This window comes from Talpa occidentalis, unplaced genomic scaffold (assembly GCF_014898055.3).
Source record: "Talpa occidentalis isolate TD23 unplaced genomic scaffold, MPIMG_talOcc4v2.1 talOcc4.12, whole genome shotgun sequence".
Taxonomy (NCBI): domain Eukaryota; kingdom Metazoa; phylum Chordata; class Mammalia; order Eulipotyphla; family Talpidae; genus Talpa; species Talpa occidentalis.
In genome coordinates, this window is record NW_023601212.1 from 63,103,547 (window position 1) to 63,128,967 (window position 25,421).

The 25,421-nt window shown below is 38.8% G+C and overlaps 1 protein-coding gene and 1 long non-coding RNA gene across 2 annotated transcripts; both read left to right on the forward strand.

The window, feature by feature from the left end:
• The first annotated feature begins 235 nt into the window (after positions 1-235).
• On the forward strand, positions 236-22,548 carry SLC19A2 (solute carrier family 19 member 2). Its single transcript, XM_037506526.2, has 6 exons — positions 236-602; positions 6,020-6,622; positions 14,192-14,414; positions 16,300-16,492; positions 16,859-17,000; positions 19,092-22,548. The coding sequence occupies exons 1-6, from the start codon at positions 399-401 to the stop codon at positions 19,218-19,220; spliced, it is 1,494 nt and encodes a 497-aa protein (XP_037362423.1). The 5' UTR covers positions 236-398; the 3' UTR covers positions 19,221-22,548.
• Positions 22,549-23,606: 1,058 nt separating this feature from the next.
• On the forward strand, positions 23,607-24,561 carry LOC119240079 (uncharacterized). The gene is made up of 3 exons (XR_005124075.2): positions 23,607-23,959; positions 24,076-24,292; positions 24,425-24,561. It is a non-coding gene; the product is annotated as an uncharacterized LOC119240079 (long non-coding RNA).
• Positions 24,562-25,421: the final 860 nt, after the last annotated feature.

Sequence of the window (25,421 nt, forward strand, 5' to 3'; positions counted from 1 at the left end):
CGCGCCCGCGACCGAGGACGTCATCAGCCAGGCGCGCCGCCGCCGCCAGTGCGCATCTTGCGAGTCGCCGACCAATGAAAGAGAAGTCAAATCCCAGGGGCGCACGGTGATTGGCTCTCAGCGTGGAGGCGGGGCGGGAGGGTGGACCTGAGGGCGGGTCCACTTTTGGCCGCGCGGTGCGCGGCGCGGCGGGCCACGTGAGCCGCCTGCTGCAAGGGAAGGCCCGGCGCTGCGGCCCCAGGTGGCTGCCAGCCTTGGACGCCGGGCCTTGCCGGGAGGGGGCGCCAGTCGCGGCTACAGGTGCCCGCCCTGGGGCAGCGCTTGAACTTCACTCCAGCTGTGGGAGGAGGGGAAGAGGAGGAAGGGGCCGGGCCGGGTCCCCGCCCCTCGCACCCCGGATGGATGTGCCCGGCCCGGTGTCCCGGCGGGCGGCGGCGGCAGCGGCCACCATGCTCCTGCGCACGGCGCGGGTCCCTCGCGAGTGCTGGTTCTTGCCCACCGCGCTGCTCTGCGCCTATGGCTTCTTCGCCAGCCTCAGGCCCTCTGAGCCCTTCCTGACCCCCTACCTGCTGGGGCCGGACAAGAACCTGACCGAGAGAGAGGTACGCGCGGCGGGCCGGCCGGGGAGAGCCGGAGCGGGCAGTTAGTGTGCGGAGGAGATGGGGCGAAGCTGCAGCAGCCCTTCTGGACAGAGATTTGTGACTTTTCTCGATTGGAGGGAGGCTCGGTGCTGGGCGCTGCTTTCATTCTTGCTGTTCTTCTGGGATCTGTTGGATTTATGGGGTGCCTTTTATGTGAAGGGCTCGAGAGACGGTGGGGGAGGCCCCTTGACACGGGTGCTTCAGCCGAAGTGAGGTTGATGCTGAAATGTAGCTTAGTCTGACAAAGATCAGACTGGTCCAGCAGAGTTCTGGGGAACCGGGAGGGGGAGTGAGTGAGAGGAGGGCAATATTTGGAGGAAAAAAGTGAAAACAAAAGCTGTACTTTGTATGTGGTAAAGGCTTAGTAAATATTTGTTGACCGGAAGGAGGGAAACAAATGCTGAATAACCCCTGTTTTTCAGAAAGGACCTTCATTCTACCTGCTGCATCCTCTTCCTTTCCTTACCCTACTTTGTTTACCTTTGACAGGATGTTGTGCTCAAATAATGATCCTTCAGGACACGAATCTGTCTTAATTTGTCTATATTTCTAATTGGGTGAGGTTGTGTCCTAGGATGTGTTGACACCCTCTTCCTCATTTAAATGCCAGCTCTTAGGATAAAGCAGATATTTAGATGGTATCACATAATTAGCATGAAACACAGTTTTTCTTGCATTGTGAATTGTTACTTCACAAATGTTAGTTTTGCTCCTGAACTACAAGGGGAAAGCTTTGAAAAGCTTCTGTTCCACTGTAGTGCTCAACACTAGTCCATGGTCTGAAACTTTTTGTTGGTTGATTTTCCCTGATTTTCCCTTCCACGAGGATTTTCCCTTCCACGAGGATAAGTAACATACTTCAGAAGTGCTTGTACTTTATTTAACTCTTAAAGTTAGGGTTAATCCCAAGACTTGATTTTTACAGAGAAAAGATTTAAATTAACTGAAGGAGGAATTAAACCTAAGTTACTACCAAAAAAAAAAAAACAAAATACAGGGCCTCCCCGGTGGCGCAGCGGTGGAGCGCTGGCTTGCAAAGCTGCCCGAAGCCTCCGCAGCGCCGGTTGGATAGCCGGCTGCTCCCCGGCCACCGGAGGAGGGTCCTGCATGGCGCGCAGACCTCTCTTGCCGCCCGCTGCTCCCCTCAGCAGTGTACTTCGTCACTCTGGCTGTTCTGCTCTCCACCCTCCCGCGCTTCTGACTGTATCCAGTGCTTGTATAAATAAATAAATAAATCTTTGAAAAAAAAAAAAAATACAGCAGATTCAATACCATCTCCCTTGAACACTATGAACGGTGAAAGCTGAGTGGGCACTAGTTAGCCTGGCTAGTTAGTAGTCACCTCTTTTGAGTCATAACTTGGTATCCCTGCATAACAAGTCAGAGCAGAATGTAATTACTCATAGTCTGGTTTGTTGTTACATTGCTCCTTAAGGAAAGCTGGAGTTGAATACTGGATTGAAGTTTTCATTAGAGTTCCTCATATTTTCTCAGCTCTGGCAGGTATTATTAACTTTTACCTAAACTTCAAATCTTCTATTTCTCAGTTTGTGGATAACTCCAGAAGGGATTGCAACAGTTTGAATTTTAATGTAGGTTACAAACAACAATAAGGTGCAGAGGGCCAACTCTGGTGAACAGAATGATTTTACAAAAAGAGAAAATTGCTGCGGGCAGTATGAGAGGTCCTGGCGTCCCAGGTGTAGCCACTGGAGCAGAGACTAGACTGTGAGCTGCTAACAATTAAAGTTTCATGTACACTGCCATGTGATCCAAACAATTAGTGCACCTTACCTGGCAGAGAAGCCCATGGAGGGGGAAATGCTCCCAGTGTTGATATTTGAAAGCTGATCTGTTTTGCCATATGCCCTGGGCAGAGAGTTGCTTACAAGTCTTATCAAAAACTTTTAGGGTGAGTATGTTCAGGGGCCATAGGAATAAAGCAAGAGTACCAGGTCCAGTAAATATTTGCCGATTGTGTAACAAAAACATAGCACACTTCTGTGACTGCAGATTAGGTGAGGAAGAAGAAAGGGTCTGAAGAGAAACTGAGTGGTTGGAAAAGGGGTGTCCATTTGTATCTGAATCTTGACTGATTTGGCAGTATGACTCTGCTCACCTCCTACAGAACCCTAGGTTTTTGTAATCTCTGATAACTAAAATAGACCAACTAGTTCTCCTTCTTGACTGTCAGCAACCACTGTGCTCATTATTTGAGCACAAATATTGCATGCTTTTTAGACAAAGGTAATCATCAGTGATGTTTGTGCAGACATTTGTGTCTCCCCTAAGACAACTTTAGAAGGGACGGGTTTTAAATCAAGCTATTATTGTTAACCAAATCCAAAATCAAAAGGAAAAAAAAAAGAATTTCCTCTAATTTTGTACTTTCACTGAATTTTTTCCTTATGTGTTAGGAAAATTGTTAACCTGTTTTAGATTTAAAGCTTATGTTTTAAAAAGGTTAAAAGTTGGGCCTTCCTGGTGGCGCAGCAGTTGAGCGCCGGGTTGCGAAGCTGCCCGCAGCCTCTGCAGCACCGGTTCGATCCCCGGCTGCTCCCCGGCCACCGGAGGAGGGTCCCACATGGCGCGCAGACCTCTCCTGCTACCAGCTGCTCCCCTCAGCAGTGTACTTCGGTCCGTCTGCCTGTTCTGCTCCCCGCTCTGGCTCTGGTGAATTCTCTCACCCTCCCGCACGTCTGACTGTACCCAGTGCTTGCATAAATAAATAAATAAAAATAAATCTAAAAAAAAAAAAAAAACAAAAAAATAAAAAGGTTAAAAGTTGACTGTATTTCAAGTTGAAAGCCAGACTTTATTATTTACTATTTAGAGCTCTTTGTCTCTGAAAACTTTTTACCTTTTTAGCATGACAAACATTCATTAACTTTCCTTTGATTTTTTTTAATTTCCCCTATTCTGACTGATTTTCAGCAACTTACAGAATTTAACTCTTAACATACTTAACATACTTAACATCCTTATCTCTTGCTATATCCTTCTTTCCCTTGCTTTTTCCCCTTAGCCAAACCCAAGCTCCATTCACATTAATCTTACACTTCCTAAATCCTGCGTAGCAGATCTTCCACCTACTGCCCTATAGGTGGAGATATGATCTCTGCTTAGAACAATCCTTCCATACATATCTATTGATATTTTTCTGTTAATCCCACTTTTGCATTCTCCAAGGTCCATCTCAAAGAAGCAGCCCCGTGTTTCCTAGGTCCCTTATTAATAATGTATGTATGTGTATTCTTGACTAGGTTCAGAACTCCTGGAGGAACAAGTCTTCATTTTCTTCTTTTGTGTGTGTAGTGTAATCACCATACAGCTTGAAATCAGAGTTGTGCAAATAAGTGCTTATTGTCTAAAAAGTTGTTTACAAATTAGTTGTTTAATTAAAACTTAATTATAAAATAAAGACTGTATCTGAATTACTGTCGAGACCTGAACTTGTTTTCTGTCTTGGAAGAAAGTATAAACAAGCTGTGATCAAAAGAGTTGTGAAAGGCAGCATAGCATAAAATCAATCCCCTTTGCTTACAGGGCACATTTTACCCGAGATAAGTTAGAGGGGTTTGTACAGTAAAAGTCTGCTATTTGTACATTTTTGCATGTAGGAAGTTTCCTTTCAAGATCCAAAATATCTGTCCAAGAAGTGGTTTCTGGTGTAATATCTTCTCTTGGGGAGCATTTAAAGAAAAGGGATCTGTTTTGGGGCACCCAGTGACTAAGCTGTGGAGATTGTGTTTTATCTCTTCACAGATGTCCTGTAAAAGCACTTCAGTGCAGGTTTAAAAAACTGCTGCAGACCTTAGAAGTAACCCAGGAACATAGATGCCAGTAACAGTTTTCTGGTTGAGAAAATGAGGCATTTTATTGAGTTGGATTTGGAACATCTGGGTTTAGAGCCTCCGTCTGATAACTTTGGCTAATTACTTAACCTTTATCAAAGGCCAAGCTTCCTCAATTGTAAAATAGATGATAAAAGCATAACTTGGCAGTTAATTGTTTGAGGTCAACAATTACTGAGAAATACAGAACATGTCTAAGTACAGACAAAATTAAGTGCCCGAAGAGTCAGTTAAAATCCCAACGAGTGTGGTAGACAACAAAAGAAGTGATACTGAAGGAGGAAATAGAGGAAAGATGTGATAACAGATAGCTTTGTGGTGTTGTGTTGGAGAAAATGTGAATGTGAAGTAACAGGCTTAATCAAACAGAGGAGGCAGTTTCAAGCTTAAGAAGACAGACTATCTGTAAAACTACAGGCAAAAAAGGAGTAGGGAGATGTTTATTAGAACACAATTGTGAAAAATCTTTAGGAAAGGCTTCACTTCATCATAAGCTTGCCCTTGCACTTTGTTCCTTGTCTGCTAGAATTTTCATACTTTTAAATAAGAAACATTTCTTTGGTTCTCTGTTAGTCATTCATCTGCATATTCAGGTGCAAGAAAATGTGGAGGTTGCTAGATGATTTACAAATACAAATTAGTCTAAAATTCATGAAGGTGAGACTAGTAGACAAATCACTTTTGGTATTTGGTCGTCAGAAATCAGAACACAAATCTGAAATATATTTCAGATTGTTTTATAGTTGTGTTCTGCATTGTAACAGGTTATTTCGACTATATTCCAATTTAAGATACATATATTGAAAACAGCAAAAGCATTTTTTCCATATTACAGATAAGCAAAAATCCTGCCATCTTTCTGTCAAGACTTTAGGGCAGTTTTACCCTCTTTATTCTGTACCCCCAAGAAATCAACTTAAAATCAGAGAAAATTAACCAAACGGTAGTCTGAGGACTCCCTATCCTATAGTTAGAAGTAAGAATCGATGATTCCAAAACATTTATCAAGTATCATCCAAACATTATACTGATTATTAAGTTGTACAGGTAAATGTTAGTCTATCCTTAAAAAAACTATAAGGCAGTGGTGCTCAACTCTGACTCATATTTAAATCTCCTAGAGGTTTATAAAAACTTCCTGTGGCCAGGCATCCGGATTCTTTAAATTTCCATGGAAGATGTGCAGCCATCATTAAGAACCCATGCTATGAGGTAATTGGTAAAACTGACATATACAAAGCAGAAGCAAGAGAATCTTGAATGTTACCATATATATACTGAACAGCAGGATAAGGAAAGCTTTGAACTAGACCTTAGTGAATAGGGAGGATTTTCACAGGAAAACACAAAATGAGCAGGAAATGTGAAGTATATTCCAAACAATTATTAGAATTATTGTCAGTATTTCTTTGGTCGATAAGGAAAGAAGTAGTTTTAGGGTTGGCAGATTGTTTTAGAAGAACAAATTAAGAAAATTCAAGAACCTCTAATATCACTAATGGGTTTTTATTCTTTTCCTACCAGGTCTTCAATGAAATTTACCCAGTATGGACTTACTCTTACCTGGTGCTGCTGTTTCCTGTGTTCCTTGCTACAGACTACCTCCGTTATAAACCTGTTGTTCTGCTGCAGGGACTCAGCCTTATTGTTACATGGTTCATGCTGCTCTATGCCCAGGGACTGCTGGCCATTCAGTTCTTGGAATTCTTCTATGGCATCGCCACAGCCACAGAAATTGCCTATTACTCATATATCTACAGTGTGGTTGACCTGAGTATGTACCAGAAAGTCACAAGTTACTGTCGAAGTGCCACATTGGTGGGCTTCACAGTGGGCTCTGTCCTAGGGCAAATCCTTGTCTCAGTGGCAGGCTGGTCCCTGTTCAGCCTGAATGTCATCTCTCTTACCTGTGTTTCTGTGGCTTTTGCTGTGGCCTGGTTTCTACCTATGCCACAGAAGAGTCTTTTCTTCCACCATATTCCCTCTACTTGCCAGGGAATGAATGGCATCAAGGTACAAAATGGTGGCATTGTTACTGAAACCTCAGCTTCTAATCACCTTCCCGGGTGGGAAGACATTGAATCAAAAATCCCTCTTAATATGGAGGAGCCTTCCTTGGAGGAACCGGTAAGTTCCACCTTAAATGTCTTGTAGTTGCTATTCTGAAGTCTAGATATATGGTAACAAAACAGAGAGGAAGCCTCCTTTTGCTTACCCTTGTACTGTATTCATTGGGATTCAGGATTTATCTTGAGTTCATTCATTGAGTTCATTTATTCATTTGACTCAAGATAAAGTTGATTTATATTAGGGCTGACAAATACTTTTTTCCCTGAAATGTGTAACCTCCAAAGTCAGGTACAGCATTATATTGCTACGTCAAGGATGTGGTAGATTGCAGGAGCTGTCTTTTCTTCATTTTTCTAGCCCAAGGACTTGGTATGTAAAGAACGCACTTAGAAATCTGCTAAATGCAGAGATGAAATGATTTCAATAAATGATAGGTAGGTACCTACTTCCAATTTCTGAGTTGAAGCCCAATGTATTTAAAGGTAGGAAGTTATGCCATAAGTGATCTCTGATGTTCATTTTCAAATGATAATTTGCTGAAGTGGAAGAGTTATAAATTATACAGAGAAAGAGCCTCACAAGAGGAAAACTTATGATGATGGAATAAGTATTAATAGTGTGGTTAAGAAATTGTCTCTTGGAGAGAGAGAGGTATGGCATCAGAATAATTCATCCATCCATTTGCTTGGCCAGGAAGATTAATTGTCTTTTTTTTAGATAAGAGCTTTTATAAACTGTTAAAAACTGTGACGGGCAAGGTTCATTCCAACCATACTGAATTAGCCTTAGCTTTTTTCCTGGGACGTGTTTAGAAATAAGCTATTAACATTCCAACTTTGTATGCAGGCTTTTTCACACATACAATAGAGCGTCATAAGCATTTTTGGCAGTATGACAGTAAAGAACCAACATGAGTAGTCTTTGGCTTTTCCTCTAGAGTTAGCCCAAATTGTTTTAGTGTGGCATCTTATGTCCTCATTGAAAATTACTCTTTTGCCTAACCCCATTTTTCCCCTGATCACTAGTTGAAATGTTGGTTATTATCCTAAAGAACCTGGGTCACACTCATGAAACCCATTTTGATTACTAGGCACTTGTGGGGAACGTCAGTCAAAATGAACAGTGATTAGCAATGAAGTGCTGATTTCTTTATAGATTGATACATCTCTGTATCTATTAACATAGGTGACACATTCATTTTTTTAAGTGAAACTGGAGAATCAACAAATGATAAATGGGGGTGAGAAGGAAATACAATCATTTGATAGTTCTCATGTAGTAACACAATAACTAAGGACCCTATTTTACCTGTTTCAGATGTATTAAATTGTTTTACCTTAATATGTACGTACATAATTATAGCATTTATACCTATACATACATATATTAATATATTGGCTGTAGTTCTTTTTTTTTTTTTTTTTTTAATAGAGGCATGTTTTCTTTATTTCTTTGTTTTGTTTATACATGCACTGGGTACAGTCAGAAGCGCGGGAGGGTGAGAGAACCCACCAGAGCCAGAGCGGGGAGCAGAGCAGGCAGAAGGACCGAAGTACACTGCAGCGGGCGGCAGGAGAGGTCCGCGTGCCATGCGGGACCCTCCTCCGGTGGCCGGGGAGCAGCCGGGGATCGAACCGGCGCCGCAGAGGCCGCGGGCAGCCTCGCAACCCAGCGCTCAACCACTGCGCCACCGGGGAGGCCCTATTGGCTGTAGTTCTAAAGAATTTTATCGACCAGCGAGTTTTTAACTTTTTAAAACGTGTAAAAACATAGTAAGAAACTCATTTTATATGAGTATATGCATATAGATGTCAATATATATACATACATGTCTATATATAAAACAAGTTTTTTTATTTTATATAATTCTTACATCATTTTTCATTTTTGCACAATGTATGCATTTTCATTTTGATTATATTCCCCATACAATTGCACCCCCCCTTATTTTGACCTTCATTCTTCCTCTTCCCCCTCCCACCCGCAGTGTGTCTCTGGTTTATAGTTGCTTGTTGTAGGGTAAGGTAAAAAGTATCAGGCTTTTAGGATAGATGAACGATCTGGGGTCCTGAATGCATGCCTGATGGCGGGCACCTGAAATAGGGTGTGGGCCTATGTAGATGGGATTCACCTGGGCTAAGTCTGGGCTTTTAAGGATGGTGTCACGGGGACACCAGCAGAAGCAGAGAAGCAGAGAGAATGCCTGAGAGCACAGGAAGAGTGAAGACTTGATGGGGGCTGGGACGCCTGCCAGCCTCCCGGCGCCCCAGCACCCCTACCTGCCATGTACCCGGTAAATCCCAATAAAAGCCTGAAAACCCGCCGAGGTCTCCAGGACTCTCTCCTTCTTTACCCGGTCTGCTGGATCAGAAAACCTGCTCAGTGTGTCCCTTCCTGCCCCTTACACTTGATTTTGATTTTTAAAAAGTTTTTTTATTTATTTATACAAGAACCGGGGTACAGGCCAGATGCACAGGAGGGTGAGAGGATTTACCAGAGACAGAGTGGGGGGAGTAGAACAGGCAGATTAACAGAAATACACTGATGAGGGGAGCAGCGGGGGAGTCAGGAGAGGTCTGCTGCGCCATGTAGGATTCTCATTGGCCTGCTGGGATCGAACCCATACTGCAGAGGCTGCGCAGACAGCTTCACAGTGTGGCGCTCAACGGCCTGTGCCACCAGCGAGGCCCTAAAACAAAAGTTTTATAACACAGTATTTTATTCTGACACATTCCACTCAGTTTATTTTTTATAATGCAGATCACTGCCCATTAAATTAATTTTATTACCTATTAATGATTGTGACTTACAGTTTAAAAAACAACTTGAAATTTGCTGTTTATAATGTCAGTACTTGACATGCTGAAGAATTACAAAATTGTGGAGTTAGAAGTGATTCAAACCACAGCTTGCAGCTATCAGAACATCTTAAAGTTACAAGGAACTTTAGATCTCATGAACCCTCTCATTTTGTTTTTTTTTTTTTTTTAGAATTCAAATTTTAATCAGATACATTTGTCCAATGTCCCCACATTGCACCACTAACCACACATCTGAGGAGATTCATCACACAAATATAATCACATAAGAGTAATTACATGCATAGAGGAAATTTTTAGTTTTGTTTTCACATTTTAATAATTTTGGTCTGGCCTCAGAACAAATAATCTTTTTCAAGAATGATTTTCAAAATTCAGTGTGCACAAGAATTCCCTAGAAAGATTTTTAAAAGCTATTGAGCACTGTTGCTCTGTAATACTTATAGTCATGTTCACAACCAAGTTCTATACTCATTTTAGATGTCCTTAGGAATTTATTTATTTATTTTTTTAAATAATAAATTTTATTTTTATATTCCCCCATACAATTGCAAAAGCCCCATTCTGACACCAATCCTTCCCTTCCCGCCCCCCACCCCCCAAAAAGTGTCTCTGGTTCATAGTTTTTTGTTGATTTTGATTTTCACTTTCTTATATTCATTTTCCTGGTCCCTTATTTAAGTTTTCTAGATTCCTGCTATGAGTGAGACCATCCGGTATTTTTCTTTTTCTTTTTGGCTTATTTCGCTGAGCATGATCCCTTCCAGCGCCATCCATGTTGCTGCAAATTGCATGTGTTTATCTTTTTTGAATGCTGAGTAATATTCCATGGTATATATGTACCACATCTTCTTGATCCAGTCATCTATTTTTGGGCATTTGGGTTGTTTCCAAAGCTTAGCTATTGTAAACAGTGCTGCTATAAACATAGGGGTGCAGGTGTTCTTTGGAATGGATGTTTCTGTGTCCTTTGGGTAAATACCTAGGAGTGGAATTGCTGGATCATATGGAAGCTCTATGTTTAGTAGGTCCAGAAATCTCCACACAGCTCTCCATAGTGGTTGGACCAGTTTGCACTCCCACCAACAGTGCAGAAGAGTTCCTTTTTCTCCACACCCTCGCCAACATTTGTTGTTGCTAGTTTTTTTAATATGTGCCATTCTCACTGGTGTGAGATGGTATCTCATGGTAGTTTTGATTTGCATTTCCCTGATGACAAGTGATGTTGAACATTTTTTCATATGTCTGTTGGCCATTTGCATTTCCTCTTCAGAGAAGTTTCTTTTTAGCTCTTCTGCCCATTTTTTGACTGGATTATTTTCTTTGTTGTTGCTGAGTCTCATCAGCTCTTTGCAGATTTTTGTGATCAGTCCTTTATCATTAGTGTTGGGTGCAAAAATGTTCTCCCAGTTGGTGGGATTTCTCTTTGTTTTTGTTATTGTCTCTTTTGCTGTGCAGAAGCTCTTTAATTTGATGTAGTCCCAGCTGTTTATCTTTGCCTTCACTATCACTGCTTTGGGTGATGTGTCTGTAAAGATGTCTTTGATGTGCAAATCCCGTAGTGTTTCGCCTATATTTCCTTCTATGTATTTTATGGTTTCAGGTCTTATGTCTAGTTCTTTAATCCATTTTGAGTTGATTTTTGTGTATGGTGTGAGGTAGTGGTCAAGCTTCATTCTTTTGCATGTAGCAACCCAGTTTTCCCAGCACCATTTATTGAACAAACTTTCTTTGCTCCAATGCATAGTCTTTGCTCCTTTGTCAAAGATTAGTTGACCATAAATCTGTGGGTTTATTTCTGGATTTTCTATTCGATTCCATTGGTCTGTATGTCTGTTCTTGTTCCAATACCATGCAGTTTTGATGATTATGGCTTTGTAGTATAGTTTGAAGTCTGGGAGTGTGATGCCTCCATTTCCTTCTTTTTTTTTCAGTAGAGCTTTGGCTATTCGGGGTTTTTGGTGATTCCATATGAATTTCATCAATAATTGTTCTATTTCTTTGAAGAATGACATTGAAATTTTGATTGGAATAGCATTGAATCTGTATATTGCTTTTGGTAGGATGGCCATTTTAATAATGTTTATTCTTCCAATCCATGAGCAGGGGATGTCTTTCCATTTCTTTGTGTCTTCTTCTATTTCTTTTAACAGTGTTTTATAGTTTTCTTTGTATAGGTCCTTTACCTCTTTTGTTAGATTTATTCCCAAATATTTGATTTTTTTTGTTTCGATAATAAAAGGGATGGTTTTTTTGATTTCTTCTTCTTCAGATTTGTTGTTTGTGTATAGGAAGGCTACTGACTTTTGCGTGTTGATTTTGTATCCTGCCACTTTACTGAATTGATTGATGAGTTGAATTAGTTTTTCTGTGGAGATTTTGGATGAACCCTCTCATCTTAAAGAAAAGGATTAGGGGCAGAAATTAGTGACTTATGCAGAATTGTGCAAAAATACTCCTAAACATAAGCACACATCTAAAGATCTGCTTCAATCTGTACTTTGTCCCATAAACTTTCCTTCAGGTGTTAGCATGATCAGAACCATTATGTTCACTGCATTGTGGAAAAAACTAGGATTCAAATCAGCTCTGTAATATCCTTGGCTCTGCTGCTGATGCCCTAACAGACAGGCAGTGCTGCCTGGCAGCTGTACAGCGCTAAAGTACTACTGGTTTTTTACTGAAAAACAAAGTTAGAATATGAATATTGGGATCATGATTTAATGTTGACAAAGCCCATAATTGACCCTTAAATCATAATTATGTCATTGTGGAGAGAAAAATAGGTGGCTTGTAGAAAAGGAAAATAAAAGGAGTCAGAGGGATTGCCTCATTAACAAGTTACCTTAGAGTATTTATTCTAAAAATAAGTCTTTCTTTGGGGCAAAGGGACCTGACATTTCAGGAAAAGGAGCCATCACAGCCAGTGGTTTCCTTCCTTCATAGGGTTTCATCATATGCTTGGCCTATAACTGTGACCTGATTTATTTTAAGTTGCTCATCCATTAGAAATGATGAAAATTACTTCCACTCCAAATGATGTAAGTTAAATCAGTGTAGGGACTGAAATGTAATTAATATTTAATAATGATATCTATTAATATAACTGTACTTTGATCCATGAAATAGTACCGGCCATGATGGCTTTCAGTGCAAGGTTTCTAAACTCAAGAAGGAAAAGCAGTGCAGTGAAACATTAGGCATAAATTTGTTGCCTAATAAACTTTTGCTGAATTATTAAACTAAAAATAAAGGCTATGCTTTCATTTGTATATTGAGACCTTTTACTATTAGCAAACATTCTTTGTATGTGTGTTTGAGTTCTTTAAAACACTGACAGCAGCAAAATCAATGCTTGTACTTTGTGCTTGATAATCGTTTCTAACAGCATAGTGTAGTGGATTTTTAATAAAGACAAATAAGGTCAAGCCCTAGTTCTGATACTAACCAATAGGATATTTTGTGCAGATTACTTAATTCTTTGAGACTTCGTTTCCTGATTCATATCTCTACCTTGTAAGGTTATTTTAAGTATCAAATGAAGTAATGCAAAGCTTTCAGATGAGTGTATGTAATAGACACATACACACACGTATCAGGTGGTCATTTCTATTATTATCTATATCCTAAGAACAACTTTGTACAGTCACTGTAGGTAGTTACTTATTTGCTATGCTGTAAGTAATCTTTCATTTTCTATTTGAGTTGGTTACCTCTCCTGAAAGGTATCACTAGAATCTGGCACTAATTATATCACTCATTCTTTTTCTGTGAGTTAGGCATTTAACTTGGGATTGCAGACATTTAACCACACCTACTAAAAGGTTATCGAAAGAAGACTGACAGCAGGAGGGAGTAATTGTTTCTCATGCAATGTAAGATTTGACCTCTGACCAGCGAGTGCAGGTTGAATTTTGCTGTTACCATTGATACTATTAATCTGTAGCATGGTTCTGTTACATGTCCTGGCTTCTGTATGCTATTTCATAGTCAGATTTCCTTTGGTTCCTTTGGATTCTCATTTTGCCTTTCCTTGTTAGTCACAAAAGTAAAATTCCATATGAGCAGAGCTCAGGAATTAAGGCAAACTTTGATAGATTACACTGTTGATAAAATTGAAGTCAGAGGTAATCTCATAGTGTCTGGAATTTCATATTCCCTTGGCATAGTCTTGGGTTGGTACATAGCTCAGTAACATCTTGGCTCACTCAATTATAAACATATTAGCTTTATTAGTTACAGTAATAATATTTCCAATTGTATAAATAGCAGGTAATGAATATAAGGAAGAAAATTAATAACCCCACTGCCTAGAACTGCAGAATAGAGAACTGCTAATATTTTGATCTATTTCTTTCTAAGATATCTATCTTAATTACTATTCAGTGATTCTGTCAGAAGGATAACAGGTTCTCATTGATATAAAATCAAGCAGTGATTATTTTAATAGTGTTACTGGTTGTTGCAGCTGTGTGGGGAGATGTGGAATGTTACCTCCCTTTGACCAAAGTTTGCAGTCTCTGACCATCTTTCTACTTTCATTTTATAAAAAATATATCCTTTACTTGGTTGGTGACATACAGCTATGCTAATATTTATAAAGCATTTAAAACAAAAATTTTATGAGAATGTGTTTTTTCGCTAGAGAGGATAAATATAAATAAATGCTAAGAAGGTTATAAAGGAATTAAGCAGATTGTTTTCACAAGGCAAAAGAAGGAGTGACTGTTAAATAGAAAATTGATTCTATTCAATAACATTCTGTACAGTTGCCTTTGTTTGAGGTTTATTCCCTTTTGCTGTGTAGGAACCCAAGCCAGACCGTCTCCTGGTGCTGAAGGTACTATGGAATGATTTCTTGATGTGCTACTCCTCTCGCCCTCTGCTCTGCTGGTCCGTGTGGTGGGCCCTCTCCACCTGTGGCTACTTTCAAGTGGTTAATTACACACAGGGCCTATGGGAGAAGGTGATGTCTTCTCGCCATGCTGCTATCTATAACGGTGGTGTGGAGGCTGTTTCAACCTTACTGGGTGAGTGATGCAGGACAGTAGAGGGTGATTGGGAGGGAGAGCGGCCTCTGGTAGCTAAGTCAGTCATAATCAGATTTTCTTTCCCATTCCAAATTGGAAATAATCCCAAAGGATGATTATTTATATTTTAGGAGAAAAATTATATAATTTGGAGGAACGTTTAGAAGTGCACAAGTGGTAGAGGACTATAACTAACAAACTTAATTTCTTTATAACCTCTGGGAATCCATAAATAATGATTTAAAAGAAATGTTTCCTGGGGGTCTCCCTGGTGGCGCAAGGGGTTAAGACAGCACTATCAAGCTATCTCCAACCACTGTGGCCTGAGTTCGATCCCCGGCCAGGGAGGTCACCCACTTGGAGCAGCAGAAGACCTCTCCTGACTAGGCTGCTGCTCCCCTCAGCAGTGTATTTCAGTCTGCCTGTTCTGTTCCCCACTCTGTCTCTGGTGAATCCTCTCCCCTCCCCCTACCTCTGGCCTGTACCCCAGTTCTTGTATTCATACATCTTTAAAAATAAGTTTCATTATCCAAATTTCCATCATTTTGTGTTTACTGGATGGTGTTTTCACTTGATGTGAAACTTTTGATAGCTAATATCTACTGAATGTTAATGTGTGCAAGGTGCTAGTCTGGGGACTTTATGGATACAGTAGTCCTCCTTTATTGGCAGTTTTACTTTCTGCTGTTTCAGATACCTAACAGTCAACTGCAGTCCCAAAATATTACATACAATAAGATTTTGAGAGACCACATTTGCATAACTTTTACTACTATATATTCTTGTAATCATTCTATTTTATTATTAATCTCTTACTATTCCTAAATGTGTAAGTTAAACTATAGGTATAGGTATAATCACTGGCAAAGGAAAAACATAGTACAGCAGGTCCTTGAATATTATCATTTCTCTGTAACTTTGATGAGAAAAAAAATAATTCTGGCTTAGGCTGAATATAATGATGTTATTAAAGGACCTGATTTGTTATTCATCGAACCTGTTTTCATTATTTATTGTTTTACTTAAAAATCATAGTTTCCAAGAATCTGTTAATGACATTAAGTGAGGTCTTACTGTATGTATAGGGTGCAGTACCATCTGTTGGTTCAGGCATCCACTGGAGCTTGTATCCAATGATAAGAGGCAAATGCTTGACACAGTCCTTACAAAGTGCCTTAAAGAGATGCAGTTATTATCCCTATTTTATGGTTAAGGAACAAATAGGTTAATAACTTACTTGCTCAAGGTCATGTAGATGGTAAATAGTAAAATCAATATTTGAACATAGATTGGGTGACTTCAGCACCTGTGTCCTTTACCTTTATATTCTATATTCTTTATATTCTTCAGATTTGTTGACCTACCTCATAAGGCTATTGGAAGACTTTACATGATTTCTGCAAACTCTTTTAACTGTGCCTGGCATTTAGAAAACATTGTGTACATTTTAACTGTTACTATCATCATCATCATCATTTTATCAAAGGGCAGAAACACCTGTTTTTGCCATATTCTAAACTGCTCCTCAGGAGAAGAAAAGACCCATCCTAGCATGATGCTGAGCTAGAAGTGGTTCTTTTCTCTTGCCTCCCACTCAGCCTGGGTAGTTTTTTCCTTACAGCAGCATCCCTGGGTCTGTGTTCTCCTTTTCCATCTCATTGCCAACTGCCCTAATTTATGTAGTCTTTCATCACCTCTCAGTTGCTCTATGTAATTTATTCTAACAAATCCAAAATTCTCTGCTTGACTTTCAAAGCCCTCCTTGACTTTGCGCTAAACTATCTATAACCGTAAAACTATTAAAATTAATAACTTAAGAATATTTTAACTTAATGAAGTAGCACTTATTTAGCAAAGTAACTAGGTTCCTCTTTTTGTTTTCTAGGTGCTGTTGCAGTGTTTGCAGTTGGTTACATAAAAATATCCTGGTCAACTTGGGGAGAAATGACTTTGTTTCTGTTTTCTCTCCTGATTGCTGCTGCTGTGTATATCATGGACACTGTGGGTAACATTTGGGTGTGCTACGCATCCTATGTTGTCTTCAGAATCATCTACATGTTACTCATCACTATAGCAACGTATGTATTTTGATTCAAAGACGAATTACAAAAAGTTGTGTCAGAATAAACTTTGTAGTTTCTTTACAAACAAATCATTTTTTTAGTTAAAAACAGCAAATAAGAGGAATCATTGAATTTTTTTGTGCATTATCAGTTTTTCTCCTGAGAAAGCATTTAGTCAAAATTTGCTTCTTTACAAGTTCCTGATGTTTTTAGATGCTTGCCTGAGATTTATATCAGTTAGCCCAAAATACATTTCACTTGGTTGGGAAGGGAATTGACAGTAGAAAGAAGAGACTTCTCTGCATTTAAAGTAAATATTGTAACGAATCAGGAAGTAGTTCTAGTCTTTTAATTATTCTTTTATTTGTTTCTTTTTTTAAGTTTTCAAATTGCTGCCAACCTCAGCATGGAGCGCTATGCCCTGGTGTTTGGTGTAAATACCTTCATTGCTCTAGCACTGCAGACTCTGCTCACTCTAATTGTGGTGGATGCCAGTGTCCTTGGCTTAGAAATTACCACTCAGGTGAGATTTCCATTTTGACACTGAAGATAATATGATTTGATCAGAGTGACAGAAGTGGAGCGTGCTTAATAAAAGCAAATTCAAGCAGTGCAGTCAAATATGAAGTAAAAATATTCCTTCCTTCTTTCAGTCACCTCCCATCCTTAGTTCTTTCCTACCAGGAGGATGTTGGGGCCATCATCTTTTTGATGAGACCCTAGAACATTTCTGACAATAAACATCCAGAGAAGCTAAGAAGTAATAGTGGTTCCTTTCAGACCAAACAACTTCTGGTTCCTCATCTGTTGGTTTCCCTCCATTTTTAATTCTGTACCTGGAATACTGTATCCCATGTTTGAGATACCCTGCTGTATCTAGCACTTCTCTAAATCTCTTTACTACTTTATTTTTAATGGAGAACACACATGCACAAATAGCCAAAGACAATGCTAATACTAATAATCATTCTGGGATTGTATAGTTACATATGCCTTTATTGTGAATTTGTTAGGTACTTGCTTGCTCTTTGCTTTGCCTGATGGGCACATGAATTCAGAAGTGCCTACTACATCCATCCCAGTTCAAAGGATTCCTTCTCCATGAGTCCCTCCATATTCATAGTTTTCTTAGAATACAGAAACCCAACATATTAGCAATAACTAACTTTGTTTTTCCTGATGATATCTAAAAGAGAAATAATAGTAATAGTGATGTATGTTAAGTGATTTCTATGTGCCAGGTACTTTATATAGAATTTTGCAGGGCTGCGGTCAGGATTAGACATGGAGAAAATGATTCAGAGAGATGTAAAGTAATGTTAAGTGTTGAATAAGTTCACACCATTAGTAATAGAGTGGCAAAGCTAGGCAGTGCTTCTCCCACTGTATCCTGCTGCTTCGAAAAGGTATTGGGAGGAAAGCAGAGGAGTGGGAGTTTATTATTTTCTATATGTAACCAATTAATATCAGCAATAAATATCCCTAGACCGCTTCTCAGGGGTTACACATTTGGGAGGAAAAGTAAGAGAAAAACTAAGTGCTTATCATCCTGCTGTAGAGATGGTGGATTTAAATATAGGGAACAATAGGATTTTGTGAGCTAAACTGAAACTTCCATGATTGCCAGGTTTTTCCATTGGAAAATATATCCAAATTTTAATGAACTTGGCTCAAAGCCTTAGAGTGACACTCTTTTCCCGTGAACCAACTTATAAGTATTTAGTAAGTTATTTTAAAATGATGATGATACTAATCCTGTTGATAAACTATATAGTCACATTAAAACATTGGCTTAGGGGCCTCCCTGATGGCACAGAGGTTAAAGTCTCAGGACTATCAAGCAATTTCCAGCCACTGTGGCCTGAGTTTGATCCAGGCCATGGAGCTAACCCACATGGCACAACAGACCTCTCCTTTCTTGCCTGCTTCTTCCCTCAGCAGTATATTTCAGTAGATCTGCCTGTTCTGCTCCCCACTTTGTCTCTGGCGAATCCTCTCAACCTCTGCACCTCCGGCCTACATTTCTTGTATGCATAAATAAAATAAATCTTAAAAAAAAATTGACTTAAAGAAAATTGTTCTAAAAGGACTCCTGCAGTGAAATATGCTTGACCTTCTACTGCCCTCTTATGGGGAAGAGTAGAAGTTCTTGATCTTCAGAATTTGGCATGTTAATCTTACACACCTATCTGCCTAAGGGCACAGACCATGAGCAACAAAAATAAAAACAAGAATATTAATAGCATTATCATTGTATTACATTGTGTACATGATCTCATCCCATCTTGACAGCCCTCTAAATTAGGAAATACTGTGAATTTCATTTTGTAAATGAAGCCAAGGCTCAGAACTAAGTATCTCAATCAAGGTCACACAGCTGATAAAGGATGTGATCAAGACTTATTTGCACTCAGGCAGCCAGGTTTCTGTGTCACCATATTACCCTGCTTCTTTATATCTCCAGTGCCTTGCACATTGTGGAAGTACACTGTGCTTCTTGAAGTTTTATTGAGAATATGAATAAACCTTTAATTATACAGTGTTCTTGCATATGTTATAAAGGCGCTCATCTTCTAATGGTTAATTCTATAAACTTCTCCCTCCCCGCCCCCAGTTCCTGATCTATGCTGGTTATTTTGCATTCATCGCTGTGGTTTTCCTCGCTAATGGTATAGTCAGTATTATGAAGAAATACAGAAAGCATGAAGATCCAGAATCAAGTTCTCATGCAACCACTTCATGAAACAATGTGCTAACCTTCTCATAGCAAGAACTCTGCACAGCAACTGTGTTTGGATATATTTAATTTTGTAAGGTGTAAACATATGTTTATAACTGTGTATTTCATGGCTTCAGAACAGCCAAATGACTATACCTTGCATTAGTGGATTAACATAATACTGTTCAGAAGAGCCAGAAGTAAAGTTTATATAATGGTTTACTTATGCAAGCTAATTAGGATTACTTTTTCTGATTCAAAAGTAAACTTGATTTTGAAAGCCAAGGAATCAGGAGCAATCAATCAGCACATGGCATTGTCTACTTGGTAGTGAGTTTGATGTTTCATAGGTCAAATACTTGTCTGTCTCTCTAGCAAAAACCTTGGCCTGGTGGAACCAAGCTTCATAGAGGTCACAAGATGTTACAGGTCAGAATGGAAATATGTTCTGATAGCACGTGCCTCTGTTCTAAGTAATTCTTATTTCAGTGTTATCATGTACATTCATATTTCTACAGATGACAGTTGTTCCTGTCACTGGCAGTGTTTGTGCTTGTTTCCTTTTGTGTCCTATGAAAAGTATGTATCATTTCTTATTTTATGTTAGAAAATTCATTGTATGAATGTTCTGAGTTCCATGTTGACAATGATATATTTATGTAGATTTTCTTTAGAAGTACATTTTTGCATTATTCATATGCTTCCCAGAGAAGCTCAGCTAGTTAGAAAATAAGGCAAATTTTGAAGCCTGCTAATAATCTAGGCAAAGACCTAATCAGAAAACTTAAGGTAGGTTTGCTTGCCTTTTATTCTTCAATATGAAGGACTATTTATTCCATGATAAAAATTTTAGTGTATTGGTTAAAGATACAAGTAGCCCAGTTTGTATTTGCATTCCTTTTTATTTCCAAAATAAAATGAAGTCTTTTTTTTTAAATAACTTCATTCCCATTTATAGCTTTTATATTATTTGTCCTTCTTATCCAAGATAAAGGTGTCATTAGCTGTTGGATTATTCCAAGACCTTTTTCAGAAACTGAGCCTCTTTTTAATTGTTTGAGAAGGACAGGATCTAGGATAGACTTGATTCCTGCTTTTTGTACATTAAAGCTGCCCTTATTTCTAAGGGTAGATCATCTTAAATATTTGCTTAAAATAAGATTGCTAGTGATTCCATTTACAAGTTACTTGAAAAAATGTTACTCTGTATATTTATTTAATTCTGATATCAGTCTACCAAGTGGCTGCTAGTATATATGTGAGACATATTTTAAAGCCAACTTTGTTGCCTTATCTTGAAAAGAATTTAAGTAGCTGCTTTCAACAGGGACTATTAAACTTTTTAGAATGTCACAGCTCAGCTGTGAATAATAGTGTAAAGATTGCAAAATCTATATATTCATTTCATTTCAGCAGGAATTCTAGAAGCAAATGAATGAGTGGAAGAATAGATCATCTTCCATTCACCTTCCTTTCTAATTAAGGAAAAGGAAAAGAATGCTAGCTTAGGAAGGGAAGAGAAGGGATATCATAAAAGTAATAGCCTCTAATTTTTTTGGTCATTTTCTTTACATAGAGAACTGTTTACTTAGAAACAAATAGAAAAGTTATATTTGAGGGATTTTATTTAATTATTTAAAGAAAATGGACTGTATTGCAATCAAATTGTTCATGCTACCAAAGCAATATTTCCCTGGTATTTAATTCCAAGTTTGTGGCATGTAAAACGAGGCTTTACTTATTTAAGACAATAATAAGTTCACATCTTGTTGTGTGACCATATTAGTAGAATGTTGAGCCCAATTTGCAAGGTGTACTGTATGCAGTTTTGCAAAGAAGTGAAAATAATTTGTTGTACTGTTTATTCAATTCTGTATAAATTATAAAATTATTTTTATTAAATAAATCTTTTACAGTATGCCTTCCCTTTTTAATCAGAATTATTTTAAATTTATCTTTTGCTTCAGTAAAAGATTTGGAGTGTATCCTGAATAATTTCTCCTAGCACAAATTTCATATTATGCCATCCCCCCATCTGACCTTCCCTAATTAGCCTTCAGTCATCCTGTTAATTCTCCCATTGCTTTATAATCTTTACCTTTGACTCTTTCTTATTTCTGTTGTTTTCCAAGTTTTCTTTCTAGCACCAGATGCATTATTTATTTATTTATTTTTGGTCTTTATCTTGTTACCTCTTATACCTCTTTTCTAATGCATGTTCCCTTTTAGAAGTGGGAAGATCTACCTCCCCTCCCACATTAACTAGATTTTAAAAAATAAAGGAAATTAGGTCCAAGGGTAAATTTACCATTTTTTTTTGAAACTGTATAGCCTCTTTGTTCTAAACCCAAGTAATGTGATACCCAAGAAAGCATCTTCTTTTTCTCAGTTGCGTATCATGCATTATTTCCAAGATCAGATTGGTCTTTTCTCACAGTATCCAAATGTATACCTTCCCTCTAATAACACATTTCAAAACCTATTTTAGAAGGCATTTCATTGATCAGCATCAAAGACTTAGAAATTTTTCATGCAAAAAAAATTTTTAAGCATAATTTTCTGTCCCTATTAGGTATACATTCTGTATCTTAATGATATTCAGATTGTAAGCCATTTGAGCAGGGACCATGTCTTCTTTCCATCTTTTGTTGCAAAATACATTCTAATGCCATATGAAAATTGAATTATATAAATGATGTGTAATGAACTTAATATAGCTACTTTTCAGTACAAATGTTGAATGCCCATTTTTTAAAAAGCTATATCAACATAAAGTATTAAGATTAAAATGCCTATCAATGATCTCTAGTCTCCTGGATGCTTTATTCAAGGCATTGTGCTTACATGATAGAAACTGGATATCTATCTGTTTTACTTACAGCATCCTCCCCATAATTAATGCTTTATATTTGACAAATTACAGTTTGGGAAAGGCATCCTGTAATAGTAATAATTCCTCTACTCTTTTCACTATTGGTTATGTAATACTGATAGTAGGTTTGCCACTCAAAGCTATGATCCATTAGGGAAGCCACTCTCTAGACCTCCAGTTTCCTCATCAGTAAGTGGGGATGATACCTCCTCATAGGCTTGTTGTGAAGAAATGAAAGACTCTATGAAAGCACACTAGTGACACAGAGTAGGGGACTAGGAATGCTCTTCCTTTCCCTTTGCTCTGTTTACCTATGTAGCAATCTCAAAATTACACTCTCAAAGGAAATTTTTCTTTGAAAGTTGCAGTCAGAGTGGAAATGACCAGAGGCCTTAATATAAATGTTTTGGAAGGCTTTTTGGGGGATACAGCTGAAAAAGTCATGCTTCAAACTAGGAATTTAAATGTGTGAAAAATATAAAGGATAAATAATGCCTAACTGCCATGATGTGTTGGGAGCCTGCTGACCTAAAGGGAGTTGGAGTTTTTGGAGAATACCTGTTTGCATATGAAGTTACAGGATGTTAGAAGTTCTGCAAACAAAACTTCTTCCCAGGATAGTCTCCTGTTCTCTGAGGACGTGCTGGCTTCTGAACATGTTCCCTACTAACCAGGAAAATTTGTTTTCAGCAGTAACTTATTAATCTGTATAAGCAAAAACACAATTGTGTGCTATTTTCTTGTTCCTTTGTTCATAAATAAAAGCTTGGGTTGGGAGAGTGAAAGGTAGAGCTGCTCTTGATGGCACTCTCCTCAACCTCCCCCAGTTGCAAATTCATTGAGACTTGAGAATGGCGGAGAATTTCATTGACTGTCCTGTCTGCAGTAATGATGAATATGTGTAAGTACTATAATAATTAAAAGGCTGTGTCTAGAAGAAAAGATATTGGGAAAATTACTTGCAGAGGGGATATATGAACTGGCTATGCAGGATGAGTGTAATTTTAACAGAAATATGTAAAGGGGAGCAGTATAATGGACAAAGGGGCTTTTTTTTAAGATTTATTTTTTTATTTATTTATGCATACATACATACAAGCACTGGGTACAGTCAGAAGTGCGGGAGGGTGAGAGAATTCACCAGAGCAGGCAGAAGGACAGAAGTACACTGCTGAGGGGAGCAGCAGGCGGCAGGAGAGGTCTGCGCGCCGGTGGCGCGGGGAGCAGCCGGGGATCGAACCGGCGCTGCAGAGGCTACGGGCAGCTTCGCAACCCAGCGCCCAACCGCCGCGCCACCAGGGAGGCCCTGGACAAAGGGGCTTAAGTAAAGATATGACGGCCCAAAAATGTGGGCCTTCAACATGAAATACAAATAGGGTGAGATAAAGTTGGGAGATCATTTTGGGGTCATTTTCAAATTAACTGGAGATATGAATGGAGAATAATGATTAAGAAAACAGCAGTGGCTAGGATGAAATTTTATGTAAAGATTCTACCAAAAAATTGCTAGCCGAATTACCAACTGGAGTTGTCCAGGTCTAAATGAGAAAGATCTTTATGACATATAGCAATGGAAGAAATGGAGGCAGAACTGAGTTGAGGTTACTTAACATTCTAGAATGTGCCTACATTTTCAAAAGGGGCCTTAGAACATAAACAAGCTGCCCCAGGCCACACATCTGTGAAGTAGGAAAGTTGAACTGTAATTCTGATTCCCACTATACGAGGCAAATGTTCACTTTAGCTCCCGACGCCCAATTCTAGTTCACAAGGAAAAGCCCATTAGACAATCACTTAGGGAACTGGTAGGGCTTGAGGAGAACTTGTTCAGAAAACAGCCCCAGAGAGGAAGTATGCCACGATAGTATGCAAAATGAATGAGCGCCGTTGGGTAAGTGACAGAGTCAGGTACCTCGGGGTCCAAGTTTTGGGGCAGCGAGAGACGCCGGGCAGAAAACCCAAAGGCATATTTGGAACCACAGACGCTCTCACTTCCCCACTTTCCAGGGACTGCTCTGCTTCTCGCACCCCACCACTCTGGCACCTGCGCTGTACAGACTTGCGCCCCAGCTGTCCCACACTCTCCCAAGGGAAACAGTTCTGCAGAGCCTGAGCCTGGGACTTAAGGAGGGTTTAGGAAACCCAGACTGTGTGGTGCTTATGAGCATTCTCTGAAACTCCGCCTCCAAAACCACGTGAAAATCTAATGTCAAAGAAACTCTTGGTGAGTATCATGTATTGTGAATGGCGTCGGCTGCTTTCTGTGACGTTTGAAATATCTTTATTGATCAGTATGAACAGGTACAAACCACTCTCTAAATACATTTCTTATTTATAAATTGTCTTTTAAAATAAGCTTATCAAAGGGAGCAACAATCCTTTCCAGAGGAAAATCTTAGCCTCCGGAAAAATCACAAGAGGAATCGCAAGTAAGAAAATTGAACCTCCTGCCCTAAGTGCTAAAATGTTACAAAAACGAATAAATATTTAAAACCCCTGTACTTATTCATCTGTTTGATTTGATTCCATTTGCTGCTACTCATACCACCCCAAACCCTTTTTTTCTAATATCAAACTGCATGACCATTATTACCTCCAGAATGGATGCCAAAAAATCTTGCGGACTTACCTGTTATGTTCTGGGAGTTCTGAACAAAGTAGAACTCTAACTCCACATCCACACTTAGAGATTCAGCACTTGAACAAAAACAGCTACCTGCAAATTCTTACCTGTGTCTTGTGAGCTTCATTGAGAGAATGTGTTCATAGTGGGAAACAATACAAGTCAACGTAAAGATCTGTTAGTACTAATTCTTTTAACAAACTCGCAGTTAAAGTTTCTCTAGTCTCTCCTCAGTTGTTTTTTTTTTTTTTTTGCATTTTGGTCTTTCCTTTGGTAGAAGTCATTTCATACTTACCCAAAGTCATTCCCTCATTTTAATTAAAAAGATATGAGTATGTCTACTAGTAGGAGACCATAAGCATCAAGTTGGGGAATTTAAGTGGGAACTAAAGTGGTCCTGCATGGGAAGAAACCCTTGGCTTTTAGCATAAGCAATATATATTGTTTTAATCATCTCTAGAGAAAAACGTTCTTTTTTTAAGACCTTGCATTGTTAGAATTATGCACACAATGTGGAACAAATAATCACAGAGTTGAAGATACCCTGATCTTCAATAACTAACTTACGAAGAAGTGATCTAAAATTCTACCTCATTTTGCACATAAAATTTTATTGAGTTTGTGGTTGGCAAATATTCTGATCCCATATTTATTCTAACATCGTTTCAATGGTAGGGTTATCAACACCGGGCTTGCTGTTCAATGCACCTAGAACTAGATGCCAGTACTA

Excerpts from the sequence above, each read along its gene's own strand:
- SLC19A2 (XM_037506526.2), top strand. The coding sequence starts at position 399 with ATGGATGTGCCCGGCCCGGTGTCCCGGCGGGCGGCGGCGGCAGCGGCC. Across the intron at positions 6,623-14,191 it reads AGCCTTCCTTGGAGGAACCG|GAACCCAAGCCAGACCGTCT; the intron begins GTAAGTTCCACC and ends TTTGCTGTGTAG. Across the intron at positions 16,493-16,858 it reads TTACTCATCACTATAGCAAC|TTTTCAAATTGCTGCCAACC; the intron begins GTATGTATTTTG and ends TCTTTTTTTAAG.